At 37.7% G+C, this 17,612-nt stretch overlaps 1 protein-coding gene across 1 annotated transcript; it reads left to right on the forward strand.

Moving 5' to 3' along the window:
* Positions 1-959: 959 nt before the first annotated feature.
* Positions 960-13,449, forward strand: LOC108670192 (60S ribosomal protein L4-A). Its single transcript, XM_018157659.2, has 8 exons — positions 960-1,042; positions 9,889-10,069; positions 10,672-10,814; positions 11,028-11,204; positions 11,471-11,718; positions 11,945-12,118; positions 12,488-12,647; positions 13,021-13,449. The coding sequence occupies exons 1-8, from the start codon at positions 1,040-1,042 to the stop codon at positions 13,423-13,425; spliced, it is 1,491 nt and encodes a 496-aa protein (XP_018013148.1). The 5' UTR covers positions 960-1,039; the 3' UTR covers positions 13,426-13,449.
* Positions 13,450-17,612: the final 4,163 nt, after the last annotated feature.

Raw genomic sequence — 17,612 nt, forward strand, 5'->3', positions numbered from 1 at the left:
CCGTTGTTGCCTTTTCCTTTCAAAACGCACAGCATTCATTGTATTTGTTTTATTTGTTTGAATTAAAATTCGTTCATTATGTTTATTTTTTATTCCACCATAATTATCATGCAATCCCGTCTCTCCTCCCAGTTTGTTGAATTACCCCGCGAATGGAATGAGTGCATATTTGACATAATAGTTATTCTTTGGTCTAAGCGGCAATCTTCTATCAATTAAATTACCACTCAAATGAATTTTTGCAGATTAAGCAGTATTGAAGATAATGTAATGCGGCATCATAAAGGTGATCCTCTTTTGTCACTATCGGTAATCTTTTTATCATGTCCAAATTGACTCCTTACGCATTGCAACGTTTCTAGTTATATTTTCTCGCCTAAATCAGCATTCCTGGCTGTCCAGTGAAGAAAATAGCGGTGGTAGGTATAAAACCCTCGCAATAAAGGAGTTTAGATTTTATTACTGTTTTTCTTTGCTCCGACTATGCTTTCAAATTGAAGTTTGTGACTCCAGTTCAGGCGCTCAACCCAATTTGTCAAAAATACTACATTTTTTATTATAAAAAATTCAAATTTACATCCATATCTTTTGAAAGTGCGACACAATTGGAAAATAACAATGGATAATGGCACGCATCCGTTCTTTTAGTGTAAAATTTTTAACTTTATTGGCTTGGAGACTGAAATGAACGAACATATTTCTCATCTCCATAAATCATTTTTAGTTCGCAATAAATTATCAACAAAAAAGAAATAAACACCTCATATCCAATGCATCCCTGTAACTAACGTACATCTACAGAAGTCAAATTAGAGATATTCCTCATATCTAACTTGTGAATCAATTGCTGAAAATGTTCAATTCCTAAAAATTATAAATGAGGAAAAATTGTATCCATTTTCTTTATGTGATAAAAGCTACGGTCGTTTCAGTATTCATCACACCAACGTGTGAAAATTTATTCCTGAGTATTCATCTGGCAACATTCGGTGCCGAAAGTTTTCTACTTCGTGTTGATGTGAAGTGTAGGTTAGGGAAAATGGTGAGTGTGCACCTCTTGAAATTTTATGTTTTAGAAATATTATTATAGAAATTGTCAAAATGGTGAATATTTTATTGAATTGTGAATTATCTATCGATGAGTATTTGTGTTTATAGTGAATGTTGAGGGGACAAGCCGCCTGAAATCTTGTGAACTGTTGTAGCTACGAATCGCTGGTGCATCGACCATAGCTACCTTGCATTGAAACCTAATAAGTTTATGCTTTGATTTATTAGGGGTAATCTTGATATTTAATAGTATTTTTTCATCCTTCACCTTTTCATAAATCAATAAATAATATACCGAGGTATTAAATTAAACTTAGAAAGTTCCATAGTATCTTGTAGTTGTACCTGTAGGATAGGGCTAGCCTTAGATGATTTTGCATCTACAGTTTCTGTATCCTAACTGGAATTTTTGGCAGGAGGATCCACCTGTGAATTGAATGAAAATGCCAATGAAACTGGGCAATTTCACGTGTTCTTTTGGATCTTCTTAATTTCTTCAGTAATGAGAAAAATGACATACCTAGGTACGAAGGTACCTATTTAATATGCAATTTTACCTATTAAGGTACCTAGGCCTAGCCTAATATGCAACCAATCTCCAACCTTATACAAGGCTGAATCAGTTGTTAGCCTAGGTACTTGTTTCTAGGTACCCTCAACTTTGAGAAAATTCTGCTCATGTTCCAGAATTGGCATCTGCAATCCATGCAACCACTGCAGAAGGGTTAAGGTTTAATACTTTAATTACCTAGGTACTGATTCTAAAAAAGCTCTGGTTTGCCACTATGAATTTACCTTCCTATATAGGCTAGGTAGAATGCAATTTTGATCAGTCATTGCCTCAGTTTGCCTGAGAACTACTACCAAGTCAGGATTGGAATTTTTCTATTTGTTTCTGAAATCTCGCGGCTTCAACATGACAAATTTTCAATACATTTGGAATCTCGCGGCTCGATATCGCACTTTTGTTAACATTTGGATAGGAGGTAATTCATCTGACGGAAATCTCGCGGTTTCAGAAATGGCGGGAAACCTCTCTAGTTGCGGCCCTAAAGGCAGATGTTTTCAATGCTTGCTACCAACCCCGATTGGAAATTTAAGGCAATGATCAGGAGTACTGCTTTTCAAAATTCTCACGGAATTACACCGAACCGCCATTGCACGGATTTTGTAAGAGATCTTGAACATTCTTGCGGAATTGCTATGTTTTCACAATTCATCATTTAAACAATTAACATCTCAATTTCGTCTAAAAAAATATTACTCATTACGTTGCCTTTATCCTTGAGCGTAGAAAATAAACACCTAAATTGTTTTAGTGTACTGAATTACTGCATACATCGCGCCTCCTTCAACTCCACATTGCACGCTAACAGTTCCGTCTCCTACCGTCCTACGATGCGGATGTGAGCAGCTACTTTATATAATGCAGTAGCTGTCTCTTATACACATCTAGATGTGTATAAGAGACAGCGTATCAATTGGTATTTATAATTTAAACCAAATTTCCATCATTTAAATGTCAGTATGGAATGTGGATCAAGTCTAATTATTGTGAAATCGAACTTGACATGACCAAAAGCTATGCCTGTGACGCCGCCATGTCAGATATGATCGTGGAAACACCATGTGAATGTACGCCTTGGAAAAGTGGACATTTATCTCATACTTTTGTGTGATATCGAAAACTTTGTTAGTATTGTCCAATCGTGAGAACTTTTTACGATTCTGGATGTGTTTTATTTTTATTTTAGAACGTATTCATTGCAAAAATGTGTCCGCTAGCCTACAGATAAACGACTAGTTAACTTGATTCGTCGTTGGCAACACGGGATTGGATTTCAAACCACACGCGATTTCGGAAGCACGGTAGGTCCCAATGAGCTCAGTTTATAAATTTTCATTGCAGTGGAAGGTGGTGTAATGCGGTCAGCGGTGGTAGGGTTGGTATTTCGATACGTTTTCTTATATTGACATGAGAATATATTACCTATACAGAATTCCACACTGATCTACGCGGTGCCAGTTTTGACTAGCGCAACTTTTTTTCACAACGCATCATTTTCCCGCCTCTAGCCAGAGGTGTTACGTTCATAACAAAAGTGTTACTTTTTGCTTATTAGATCTTATGTTGTTACTTTTGTTACAACTTTTGGGAAAAATTAGCCAAATATTGTTACTTTATGAATTTCAGCCAATAATTCTTTAAATAAGGTCCCGTTCCGTAGGCACTTGTGCCGACTACAGAGTTGGTTTAACCGCACCTTGTCTCGTTCATAGCTCGAATGGTCGAGTTCGGCAACATTCGCCTGTAAGTGTGCCATGCCGGTGCTCTAGTTACTTGTTAGCCTTCAACTGGTCAAGATTGCTGCCATATCTACTGCTCATTTATATCAAACTACATAATTTTCCTTGATGAATTACCGTCAAAATTATGGACAAAAAGGGAAGAAATCTAAATCTAAGGAGAGAAAGAAATCTAATACTACTGTGCAATTGAAATTAGATTCATTTTTCAGTAAAAAATGAATGTTAATTCATTCGCATTTCTTTTATTTATTTCCCTTATTATTTAGAAAAAAATATGATGAATTTTAGTGGAAAAAAATTATTATGTAACTTTGCTATTTTTGAGGATTCATTATAATTATTCCCATATATTCTTAAGTTTGATTAGCGCCGTTTCGCTTAACATGGCAAAACTTGGGGATTAATTAACCGCGTTAATCAAGGGATTGCTGTACCATCTAGTGTATTAAATAATACATTTTGATTTAGTAAAATTTTATTTTATTTAATTTTTTAATTTAATTTAATTCTACAGCTTCAACCGGTAAAAATGAGCATCATAGGAATCAAAGTAAAACTGTTGTTCATACATCACAAATTGAATGACATTGGATGGATTTGATAGGTATTTTATTAATCCTGTTTATATATAAGAACGGAAATGACGCTTCTATTTCAGAATGATAATGGAAATGTTTCTACTATTTCAGAAACTTTTCTTGAATACACTTCCAAAAAATAAATTTCTGTAATCAATGGAGTCTTTGAAATGACAAAATCATTCAATTTAAAATTTTTAGCCATAAGAGTAAGATCGTCATTTGTCAATATGAGGAGCATTCATTCCTCATTCCGGAGGAGCTGTAAGAAAAAATTCGTTGTTTTTTATGTAAAAGGATGTTTTTCAATTGAAATAAATGCAATAGGCTAATTGATTTTTGGAAATACGATGTTAAAATTAACGATCCGTATTAGAATTCTAAGTCGTTTTCATTCGTTTGATCAGAAGTTTTCATTCGTTTGATCAGAAGTTTTCATTCGTTTGATCAGAAGTTTTCATTCGTTTGATCAGAAGTTTTCATTCGTTTGATCAGAAGTTTTCGTTCGTTTAATCAGAAGTTTTCGTTCGTTTGATCAGAAGTTTTCGTTTGTTTGATCAGAAACAGAAAAAGTTTTCATTTGTTTGATCAGAAACAACATAATTATTCATTCTCTTGCATTAAGTATACAAACGATTAGTTAATTCGTAATTCGTATACAACTGTATACGAATTATGTATACGATTGATCATCCCGCTAGATCACCGTTAGCGGGAAAGAAGCAATTCAATTCAGTAGCACGTTAGCTCACGTGATATGAAGTTCGGCTCGTCTGAACTCTGAATTGCGTGTTTAGTGTGCATGATGAAAAACTCTGCCTAATGATTACTTAATGAAGTTTAGTTCATTGCGGTCAACTTAAGAGACAAATTTTCAACTAATACTTTTTATAAGTCTAATTTTAATTGTTGAGTGAAAGGTGCAGACTTGCAACTTCCAAGTGATTAGGTACTTTATAGAAACTGAGCAAGTTAGCGTACATGTTATAAGCTTTTAAGAAGTTCATTTTTTGCCTCAAATAACGATGTTGGATCAAAAAAGTGGTCTTGGTGGATCGAAATAATATATGAACCTTCGAAATTAGAATTCCATCCTGAACCAGAGCTCCTTTGGAATCAGTTCATTTTTAATTTCCTCAATAACTCAAGATTTAAACCATTTTCTTAAGTATGATAATGTTGGTATCCATGATAGGGTAAACGCGGTATATTCCGACACATTAAGGACGCATCGAGAAATGAAAAACTATAAAAAAAACGTATGCGTTATGTAAGTTCTGTTGCCTTCACGTAACTCTCAAAACACTTCACTACGCGTCAGCAATGATGAAACGTCACAAAATGTTGCCATATTTATTAAAAAGCCTTTAGAATGGAAACCTACCAAATCCCTATATTCCGTCACTGTGTGGCAATATTCGACACGTGGTGAGTCGTATTGCGTCAGCGCCATAGTGGCAAAGCAGAGACTTTTTTAGAATCTCCCTCAAGTTCATTTTTGATTCCTATAAGTAGCTAGTCTAAAGTAGGCCAGTAAAGTATCATAGATACCAGCATTATCATACATAAGGAATTGGTCTAAGTCTTGAGTAAATGAGGAAATTAAAAATGAACTGATTCTAGAAAATCTCTGGTTTGTCACTATGCCTATGGGGCCTCAGCGCTTCAAATTTAACCGATACGTAATGCTGACATCAACGTATTTGAATTCCGTTCGCTGTGTGAGCTGTATTGGGATACAACACGGCTTTGAATTAGAATACTAACGAATATTGAACACTACTTAATTACGTTTTAATTAACAGCTATTAGGCTTTTAATTAAGCAAATTTTGATTTTTTTTTGTACAAAGCTTGGAACGATCTGTGTGTGTCCAATTCAAGTTGTGTCGGAATTAGTTGTGATGGGTCTAAATCCATCACTCAACTTAATCATCTATTAATTTATTTACGACTTGAAATCAGCAAATACAAGTTTACTTAAAGGATTCCTAATATATTCACAGTCTCACAGACGTATTTAAAAGTCTCAAACCATAATATTCTTCCTATAAAAACAGTTATTCACTATTTGGTAGAGCAAGGTCAACTGTCAAATTTGACACATTTTTCGATGATCTCACCAGGTGGCATGCATTGTCTCTCTTTGGATCTCAATATTTTCCCGCTAGATGGTCAAGACCTAGTGTTTTTGCAGTATTTCGACATGCAAATGTATGACGTCACCATTTCAACCATCAATGAACGCATGGAACTAAAACAAAGCTTGATATAAAGGAAAAACTAGAGAAGTGACGGAATTACCTACAATGTCGGAATATACCGCGTTTACCCTACTTTACTGGTCTACTTACAGGACTCAAAAATGAACTTGCGGAAGAGTCTAAAAAAACTCTGCTTTGTCACTATGTTGCTTACTGTTCAAGATTGGCCAAATGGCTCAGGACTACAATTGTAACAAATTTTACAGTGAAATTTAACAGCAAAAATGATCAAATCAATTTGTGACATCAAATAAATGTCACTTAGGAGTTAGGACTCTTGAAATGTTATGTGCTGGAAAACCCATAGGGCTTATAGGGTAAACGCGGTATATTCCGACACATTAACGACGCATCAAGAAATGAAAAACTTTGAAAAAATAACTGTATGCGTTACTCGAGTTCCGTTTGCTTTACGTGACTCTCAAAACACCGCAATACGCATCAGCAAAGATGAAATGTCACAAAATGTTGCCATATTTATTTAAAAGCCTTTAGAATGCAAACCTACCAAATTCCTATATTGCAACACTGTGTGTGACTATATTTGGTACGTGGTGAGACAAATTCTGACCGCGCTTCAAATTGTACTAATATGTTATTCCGATATCCACGTGTGCAAATTCTGATCGCTGTGTGAGCTGTATTGGAATACGACATGGCTTCGAATTAGAACACTATTGAATATTGAGCACTACTTAATTTGGCTTTTAATTAACAGTTATTAAGCTTTTAATTAGGAAAATCTTATTTTTTGCACACAGCTTTGAACGAGCTGTGTGTGTCCAATTCAAGTTGTGTCGGAATTAGTTTTTATTTGTCTAAATCCATTTCTCAACTTAATCATCTATAAATTTATTTACCACTTGAAATCAGCAAATACAAGTATACTTAAAGGATTCCTAATATATTCACAGACGTATTTAAAAGTCTCAAACCATAACATTCTTTCTACTCAAACAGTTTATCACTATTTGGTAGAGCAAGGTCAACTGTCAACTTTGACACATTTTTTGATGATCTCATTGGGTGGCATGCACCGTCTCTCTCTGGATCTCAACATTTTCCTGCTAGATGGCCCAGACCTAGTGTTTTGGCAGTAGTTTGACGCGCAAATGTATGACGTCGCTATTTCAACCATCAACGAACGCATGGAACTAAAACAAAGCTTAATATAAAGGAATAACTAGAGAGGTGTTGGAATTACCCACGATGTCGGAATATACCGCGTTTACCCTATCCAAACAATATTCAATTGAAACAGAAACTTCCAAGCCATATTTGTCACAGCTTTAGAATTTCCATGTGATAGTGGACCACAAAAATTAGTCATGACCAATTTGATCATTGACCAGCTGTCTAAATTTAGCACACCTAAATTTCCATCAATATTATTTATCAAGTTCAGTATATATAATATTCCTTGCACATAGTTGCAACTTGCAAACGAGACTTTGGTCAACCTTTGTGTCTGAAAAATTGAGTCAGAATAAGTAGACAAGAACCTATCATGGATCATTGAATCAATAATGAACTGTTTTTTCATGTATCATGCTTACATTGGGTGTGTTATTCCAGAACTGGCTATTATAGGTGAAATCTGCTGTGGGAATTCATCAAGAGATAGTACTAATTTATATTATTGCTGTATTAACATGTTGACAGTTTGATTCCGAAGTGGTACATATGCATACCACGAAATGTATTTCTCCAGGATGTAGTGGTACAGAATTCAGGTTGCCTAAAATCAGCCAAATCTGAGAACAAAAAAGACCAAAAAAGGCTGATGACTCAATATATACTAGTTTATTTGTGGGTTCCACTATAAAAATTCCATTTATTTTTTTTTGCAGAATTCAAAATTTAATTAGGAAGTACCCCTATCATAAATTTTAGCTGGCCAACACAATTGAGAAAAACTAAATCACAGAATTTGTCTGGAAAAAATGATCGTCTGGCAACCCTGTTTAAAAACAGTACAAAAAATGAAATGAAAGTACAAGATGAAGCAATTGTAGTCATCACAAAAATCATCAAGATTATAATTGTTAGACAAATTTTCATAGTTCAAGTCATAGGCATTTGTTTTCATGCAAGTGTCGATATATTTTTAAAAAAATCTACTGAGAAGTTCCATAGCTATTTAACCCTAAATGCTTTGGGTCATTGTGCCATGGGCAGCCATGCTACAACCTTGTGGTCAATGATTTCTGCCCTAAATTCTGTGTAGGCATTTATTAGATGCCTTCCATCTAACACGCATTGATTATTTTACCAGCCATTAATATAGATGGTTTCCTAATCAAAATCAAACAACCAAATTTTTGGTCTTGAGGGCCATTGCTGTCTTCTTTATCAAAGTTTATTTGTTGTATTAGTTTTTTTTATCTCATTGTCTTCGAGTTCATTGCCTGCCACTGCACAACTACATGAAATGACTTGTGAGTTGTTGCAGAAAGCTTGTGTACCTCCCACCTCTGTAGCTTGTGGAACACTGATTTTGAACGTTGGACATGAGCACACTTCATTTCTAACACTGAAAAAAGTGTTATGTGTTGGCAATGAAAAAATGAACACTTAGTTTTCTTGATGACCTTCCTAATTATTTTTTATCAAACCCACTCAAACATTATTGATACAAGAATAGATCTTACGTGGCGAGTATCTTGACAGACAAGACTGCGAGATTTGTGGGTATTTTTCTAAGGAGGTTATTAGAAATGAAAGGCATTTTCCTGCAAACGCAAGGCAATTAGGGATAAATCTGTTGATAGACTTCCTCAGAAACATGCTTGCCAGCAATCAGGGAGGAATTCTAGAAATGGTGGCTCATCAATTCAAGATTTATATAGCCTGTTAACTGGAGCAGTTCCTAAATATCTGCCAAATGTAAAAGAAAATGCTTATAATTTTTCAGTAAAACTTGTCTTGCTTTTCAAATCCCAAACTGTGGTGGAAAGTATAGTTTCTTACACTGGCCTCAAAATTTGCAAAAGATTCTGACTCGTTATTAAACAGATTTTTCTAATAGACCCAAGCCATTCAAGTACAATTGTAACTTGTGTCATTGACTGGTTGAAGTTCAATACTGATATATATACAGTTTTTAGCGGGTCAGTGGTCTCTGTAGATCTGTTCAATTCAAGTTTTGGAGGTCCTCGTAACTGTGCTGATTAGTGTTCAAATTTGGAATTCTGACTTATGCTGGCATCATTGTTTTTGCCATCAACTTTCCAACTATTGGCTAATAAAATATTTGAATTTTTTATGGCTGTATATATATAATTTATATTTTATAGCTTTCAAAAAGGATAGGGTAAAAAAATAATTAAATCTTTATTGTGTATATTTTATAATGCTACTAGTGGTTGAATTTGTTTGTCATTTTGGGAAGTTAGGCAAATGAGCAATTAGTGTCAAAGTGTTAAATGGAGGTTGTGGTATGGTGCTAAAAGTTTATGCTGTTCCTACATAACTGAAAACACGTGCCATGGCAAATCTTGTTCTAAACTTGCGACATGATATTAATTCTATTTGATATTCAATTTATTCTTTTATTATCATGGATTGTAACTAGGGAAAGTTAGAAATAAGAATTTAATACTGAACTTCTTTCGGGTCACTTTAACTTGGTTTTCAAATTGATATTGTATTGTAAATATCTGTTGTCTAACCTTGAGTATTTTTCAGGCATCAACAAACGACCGCAACGTTGTGTCGATATACAGTTTTGGCGACCAGACAAAATGTGTGAAGGAGGTGAAGCTCCCTCGGGTCTTCACTGCCCCTGTGAGAGACGATATTGTCTCCCATACTTTTGAGCTCATCCGCAAGAACAGGCGCATGCCGTATGCTGTGAGCCACAAGGCTGGTGAGTAGGAGTCTTCAGAAGCAAATAAATTCTGATGTCTAGAATGGGCTGCTTAGAATGTGGTTCCATTCTCACATTCAACTTTTTTTATAGTGTTGTGGTTGTTATCTTATCAGAAATTTCAGGTGTAATTATTCTGTCATTCTGTTTGGTAATTATTCATGTAATATCATTGCCAAATTGTATCCCTAAACATTTCCTCTTGTGTTTAATCATTCTTTTTTATTGTCTGTAATCACACAATTTTACACTGACGATTCCTCAAAAATGTTTATTTTTTAGTGAAAATTACTTCCAGCTGTTCCTCTGTTCTGTTAATTCAGATCCTTTTGCGGAAATTTCTTGATGTTCATTAGTAATTTCTTTAGTTTATATTCAATATAATTCTTTGCATATGCAGTTGACTGGTCACTAAGGTAAATGTGAAGTTGATCCAGTTCAAGGCTTTGAAAGAACTAGTTCATTCAGTAAATCTGGTTATGTGGAGCTATTTAGATTTTATTTCAGTTATTTATCTCTTAAATCAGGAAACCATCCATATGATCGTTCAGTCATAGTATTTTATTTTTATCCTGAATTATTGATGGACATTTCACGAGCAGGTCACCAGACAAGTGCTGAGTCATGGGGCACTGGCCGAGCTGTTGCTCGTATCCCTCGTGTGCGAGGTGGAGGTACCCACCGCTCTGGTCAGGGTGCTTTCGGTAACATGTGTCGTGGTGGGCACATGTTTGCTCCCACCAAGGTGAGCATCTTTTATAATCTCTGACTTCATTTATAGAAATTACTTACATTTTGGCTCATAAATAATCTTTATCAAATGGAAACTGGCCTAATATAAAGTAAATTGTCATTTATTTACCTCATTATATTGAGTCGGATTTAATGTTGACATATTTGTTGTTGTGCAGGTCCACAAGGGATGTGTCATTAAATATTATATCAATTATGTTTTAAGGTGTGGAGGCGCTGGCATCGCAAGGTCAACATTGGCCAGAAGAGGTTTGCAGTGTGCTCTGCCATTGCTGCCACCGGCTCGCCTGCCCTCGTCATGTCCAAGGGGCACCAGATCCAGAAGACCCGTGAGGTCCCCCTAGTGGTTGAAGACAAGCTGCAGGAAATATCCAAGACTAAGGTTGGAAGCAAAACACATTCTTGATTACGACTAAAGCTGTGTCCCTAATATTCTTTTTACTATGAGAATGTCAAGATTAGGCTTCACCTTGATAACCATATTTGTCTTCATGCATATATTAGTAGTAATACATTTTTTCAATAGGTCACAATAATTAACAATTGGGAATACTATAGGATTCCGGGTTGCACAGAATCGTCGATCGCTTAACTTCCGGTCAAGTCGCAAGCAATGAATCACAAGGCCATTTTTAAAATCTGTTCTAGGAAGCTGTAGCTTTCCTGAAGAAGCACAAGGCCTGGTCTGATGTGCTGAAAGTGTACAAGAGTCAGCGCCAGCGTGCGGGCAAAGGTAAGATGAGGAACCGCCGCCGCGTTCAGCGTCGTGGACCCCTCATCATCTACGACAAGAACCAGGGACTGAGCCTTGCATTCCGTAACATCCCCGGCGTTGAGACCATCTGTGTGGACCGCCTCAACCTCCTGCAGCTCGCTCCTGGTGGACATGTTGGCAGGTTAGATACAGCAGCAACTATTCATTGGATATTGGATCTCTGTGCTAAGATGTGCTTGGATTAGATTTCAAGCGACTGAATGCGTGTGATTGCTTGGTGGCTTGAGAAAGCAATTTGCCTGGTAAAGTTCTCGTAGCATTGACCGTAGAAGTATTAGTAGTGTAAATAATTGTAGATTTCGATGAATATAAGAATGTTTTGTGAAACTAGAATAATTTTTTTTCAGGTTCTGTATCTGGACTGAATCAGCTTTCCAAAAGCTTGATAGCATTTTCGGAACGTACACCAAGAAGTCGGCGGTGAAGAAGGACTTCAACCTCCCGCAGAGCATCATGAACACTGCTGACCTCATGAAGGTCCTCAAACACCCTGAGATCCAGCGCCATCTCCGCACCCCGAGGTAATTACTGCCTCAATCTTGTTCTTTTTGTTTACGGATCTTGTGTGCAAGCAACTTCATGGACTATAATAATTTTGTGTTTACTATTATAAATATACGCACCTAAGTTACTCGTTGTTATTCAAAATAAGAGAAGTGTTGAAGTATTTTCTTATGGAGTTGGTATTTTATAATCTTTAAAGACCTGCAGTGGTGCATGCAACACTCGGAAAGTTGTCCAGTTGAGCGATTTGTTTATTTTTTAGTGGATTTTATTGGATTCATAATGACAATTGAATCTCAGAAAGTATTAATATCCTATTTTAGACTAGATATCACATATAATCGTTTCCACGTTTCATCACACTTGACACTTTTGTCTCTGGGCAGATTCCATCGTCCTCTCGCCAAAACTAAACTGAACCCGCTTCGCAACTACCGCGCTCTGCTGCAGCTCAACCCCTACGCCGCTGTGCAGAAGAAGGAAGCTCGTGCTGTGCAGGCTCGTGCTGTCGCTCTCAAGGAGGCCAAGAAACTAAAGCACAGACTGGTCGGTGTTTACTTTGTTTCTTCCTTATTTCCTTTGACTTTTTTTTTGTTCCTCTTGCTGATCATCCAGATGTTTTCTATTCAATTGAACTGCAATTGATTTGAAATGGTCTGAACTTAATCGATGGTTGAATTGAGGTTATTTTTTCTTTAGGTTTATATAGTCTAGCATGTTTTTATGATTGGAGGCGTTATCTAACGAACCTAACTCTCTTTTGGTACGAAATTGATAGTCAATATCTTGAATGTTGCCACAGACAACATTTATGCCTATTTAGTAACTTAAAGGAACTGCTTTGGATTATTTTTCCCATATAAGTTTCTATTTGATTTGAGAGAAACTTCATATAAACCGATTTGCCTTTTGCGCACAGGAGGCAGCCAAGTCCGAGAAGAAGATCTTGACTCGCGCCGAAAAGCTGAAGGCTGTGAAGGCCATCTGGAAGTCCACCCCCGAATACGCCGCCAAGGTTGCCGAGCTTAAGAAGATCCGCCGACAGCGCCACGCCAAGAACATCCGCTTGGCTGAGAAGAGGAAGAAGCTGCACCGCGAGATCAAGAAGGCTAACCCTGGGCTCAAGAAGCGAGCTACATACAAGGGCAAGAACCCCAAGAATCCCAGGTTCAAGAAGGGGCACGGGCCAGCACCTGCCGGCACCGCCGCTGCTTTTAAGGCCGTCAACAAAGTCTTGCCCAAGAAAAAGCACCTGAAGCGAATGAAGAAAGTTGCTGCCCTTGAGGCAAAGAAGAAGTCTGGAAAGACTGCTGCAAAGAAGTAAATGGCAGTACATGTTCTTCGTGAACTGACTTTTTATTCCCCTCGTTTGGAGTAATTTCATCTGAAACGAAGTGGTATAATGTAATCCATATACTTGTAAGCCATGATGTGCAACTGGAAATCGATCGTTTAGAAAGCTCTATTATAGTTTGGGGGAGGGGCATCACGTGAAAGTTCGATAACAATATGGTATTAGCGTCATACTATCGGTAAAGTTTCCCTTCTCATAATCATTTGTTGCTGCAGTGGTATCGAAAATATTTATCGATCTTGACTTTGCACCCCATTATCCTAATTAGAGTAACTTCTCTTGGTCTGATGCTGTCAGTTGGATGCAGTCATTTTTGATCAATGAGTTCGGAAGTAGGTTAAATGTAAATTTCCAACGATCAACTGGCGTAGATTCAAAAGCAAACTGGCTTTGTAGTGCGCCGTATATGTGATAATTGTCGCTTGTTCAGTGAAGCTTAAGTTTTCTATAGAAAATTTTGTCATTATTGCAAGGTTTTTGTCCACTCGTAGAACTTATCGTTGCCGGTCGGTTCGCGTGGGTTACTCTGCCACGCTGTTAACCATCAACGCATTGCGTAATCCTGAGATCATCCCTGCAGAAATGGAGGGCGATGCCGGGAGGGTGACAGCTTTGGTCCAATGGTAATGCTCTCAACGCAAGATCGCACGAGTGCTAAAATGTTATTTCCTTGACTGACACTAGCGGGTCGCCTGTCGAAGGCCACCACTGCCCTGGATGTAATGGACTCATGATTCCTGCCTAACGGAACGTAGCCTTCAACACTAAGCCGTCCGTATTAAAGCCGTGGGTGGAACCAGCCCTCGGTCGAACGGCCACTCGTCGAAGGACGATAAATTTTGGAACAGAACTCTGCTATCTGAAACCTAATCTTAGATATGGTGAACGTAAAATTACGTAATTTAACGATGCTCGGATGCCATTTTCGATCCGCAGCCTGGTGGTGCACGGCAGGTTTTATGCCAGGCCGGAGGTGGACAAAGCCGAGTGGTTCAAGGCTTATTAGTGGATGTCCGGAGAGATCAAAGGCGTTCGATTCAGGGCTTGTTGGTGCACAAAATTGGTGGTGCACGGCTGCGCTCCCACACTAGCCTGTATTAAATTTCCTGGTATAACTCGTTCGGGGTTGCGAAGTTAAGTGAGCTCACGAAGTTAGATTGTAGACCACCAATTTAAACAACATTGGTCTGCCTGTTGGTCTATCCGTAAATGTCGAAGCTCGAGCATAAGTCATAGTTGAACTATATAAAGTTGACCCACGAGGGTGTCCGTCTTTCAGTTCAGCTTTCTCTTTGGTCAAAAAACTTGAACAATCCCGTCATTCCCATGACGGATTGGTTGACTGGCTTGATCGCATTTCGGTGAATGGTTAATGCCAGTGACATCACCGAGGCCAGTGACGTCACAAACGAATAACAAACTACATCCGCATAAATGAGCTTGTCATGGGTCGACCTTATACTAGTTCAACCATGGTTACATCCTGCCATGGTTGAACTAGTATAAGATTGACCCGTGAGAAATGTAGTTCGTTTTTCGCCTGTGACGTCACTGACCTCAGTGACGTCACGGCCATAATCAATCGCCAAAATGCCATCAAACCAGGCTACCAATCCTTCAAGGGAATGACGGGATTGTTTACGTTTCTCGATCTCAGTGACGTAACAAGAAAGCTGAACTGAAAGACGGAAATCCTGTTGGGTTAGCCTTACAATGGTTGAACTAGCATAAGGTTGACCCATGAGAAGCTCATTTTCGCGGATGGAGCTTGTTTTTCGCCTATGACGTCACTGATCTCAGTGACGTAACGGGCATAAACCAATCACCGAAATGCGTACAAACCAGTCAACCAATCCGTCATGGGAATGACGGGTTATTGTTTACGTTTCTCGATCTACGTGGCGTAACAAGAAGGCGGAACTTCTCGTGGGTCAACCTTATATAGTTCAACCATGAGCCTTACAACCATGCATCCTGCATTATTGTATAACATGACGTAAATTGCTAAAAAAAGTAGGTACGAAGCTGCTAACTTTATGAAATTCCAACAGATAAGATGCACCTAACATTTTCATAGTTGCTTAACCCAACCATTTTGAACGCAGCCGAGAATTTTTACTCCCAAATCCAAAAAAACTCGCACGTTTCCATCTAGCTCTTTTTATTTTGAATTTATTTTACGTCGTTGTCGCGAGGAAACACATTCTTCGGAGGGAAAATATGGCTCACCAACTGGTCTAACATTAGGTCAAAATATGGACGAATTTATTGTCGCCGTTTTGCTCAGTTTTGTTGCAATAAATTGGAAAAGTGAGGCCGCAAACCGCAAACTTTGGGTAGCAGTACACTGCATGTAGTATAGTTGTTTGTTTGAAGGGATGTCTTCTACATTGTCTATACTCTATAACATGTACCAGCCTGGTAGAAAAACGACGATTACTTATCCACTATTATGTAACCTAATAAATGAAATGATATAGCAGAGCAAAATTATATGCCGTACCATTAGATTGCGTGGATTAGGATTTACTCGTGTGTTACAAAACTGATGAGCTTCCAAGAATTTCATTTCGGGAGTTATTAGTGTTTATGGTTCTTCTTTATCTCTACCATTGTTGATTTTTCCTCTGCATTATTTGTTGGCATTTTATTATCACAACATACAGGATTCTTACAATAAATCAGTAGAGAAAATTCAGTTAGTATTGAGTGGTCGCGTTATCCTTGTTGTGAGTTGAAGCATATAAACGAATTTTCTGGTCGATAATGTTTAGCTGAAGGACTTTTTTCACCCCGATGCAGAAAAATTGAGCAAAAATATCTGGAAACGTTGAAAATATCTGATACTTATCAATATTGATTAATATATGGTAAAACATTACCGTAGTTAAGAAAAGCACATTCAGTCATTGACCTCTCGGACGTAAAAATTTGTCCTTTTATTTAAAAATTAGCTTACCAGTTACCACATTATTCGGTAAAGAAATTTTGTATTAATAGGTAGGTATTTTTTTCTAGCAGGCGCCTCGCCCACGGGTTTTCTTGCTAGGAAGTCCCTCATCGTTTATGCTAGCTCCTTATACTTGACCAGTTTTTGAAGCGTCAGCGAGCGCGTCGTATATAATGGTATCTTAAAATAATGTTATATAAACATATAAACAACATATATAATGATATGTTTAGTTCCAGAGAAAGAAAGATTGCTGCCGAAGGGTCCCGCGTTACAATTTGCAGGTAATTTTGGCAGGCTTCCATAGGTCTTCCTCGTTGTTGAGGAAGAAAAACTGCCCATTTGTATCATAATACTGATTGAAAGCCTTGGGAAATTGCCTTCGGCGGCAGAAGCTACCACATCTATAATGAGGTATTTTGGACACCTGGGCTTTTGAAAAGGGAAAACAGAGGAAATAAATGCTGTATTGAAGATATATTGAAGTGACTGAAACACAAAGAACGTAAATACAATCATCTATATATACCGTATGTACACTATGACACTAAAATAGTCTTCGAACCCCGATGTGTTTACGTTAAGTGATTCCTAGTTGAAATCCAACAACTTTGGCTGTATTTGCCAACACGGTCATCAAATGTCTCAATTTGTGGGCTCGGCAGTTGGTCTGAGTGCAGATATTTTGAATAAATAATTATCAGATAACTCAGTGTATGCAATGCACTCAGTATTGCGCTAGGCCTTGATCTCTTGCAAAACACATCTTCAGACCAGCAGCTCTATGAATTCCAAGCAAATGACCGCGGATCAGTCGCTCAGGACACTCCAGATGAAAGCTCTCTAAGTGCCCAGACCTGGCTTGACGGTCCTCGTGAGTGCTGGTTTGAGAGCCTTCGGCCGGCTTTAATGTCTTCCATCACTATCATCGGCCCTAGTGCTGAGAACACAAAAAATTGTGGCCAAAAACACTTTATCTGAACTTCGTTCTTGAAGTGCGGACGTAGCACATACCGTTGAAATGATATATTATGAAAATGAAGGTTTCTGTAGCGTCCCTACTACAATCCCTCGATGCAGGATTTGCAGAAACAGAATAAATTGTGAAGTCAAAATTTGCTTCTGCAAATTTTTCAGTGTTTTTTTTTTCAAATAAGCTCCGATTGCCATTGCTACATTACTTGAAAGACTTGATTCTTCTCTCGAG

Source organism: Hyalella azteca, unplaced genomic scaffold, assembly GCF_000764305.2.
Source record: "Hyalella azteca isolate HAZT.00-mixed unplaced genomic scaffold, Hazt_2.0.2 contig6160, whole genome shotgun sequence".
NCBI classification, from domain to species: Eukaryota; Metazoa; Arthropoda; class Malacostraca; order Amphipoda; family Hyalellidae; genus Hyalella; species Hyalella azteca.

Excerpts from the sequence above, each read along its gene's own strand:
- LOC108670192 (XM_018157659.2), top strand. Across the intron at positions 11,205-11,470 it reads AGGAAATATCCAAGACTAAG|GAAGCTGTAGCTTTCCTGAA; the intron begins GTTGGAAGCAAA and ends AATCTGTTCTAG. Across the intron at positions 11,719-11,944 it reads CCTGGTGGACATGTTGGCAG|GTTCTGTATCTGGACTGAAT; the intron begins GTTAGATACAGC and ends ATTTTTTTTCAG.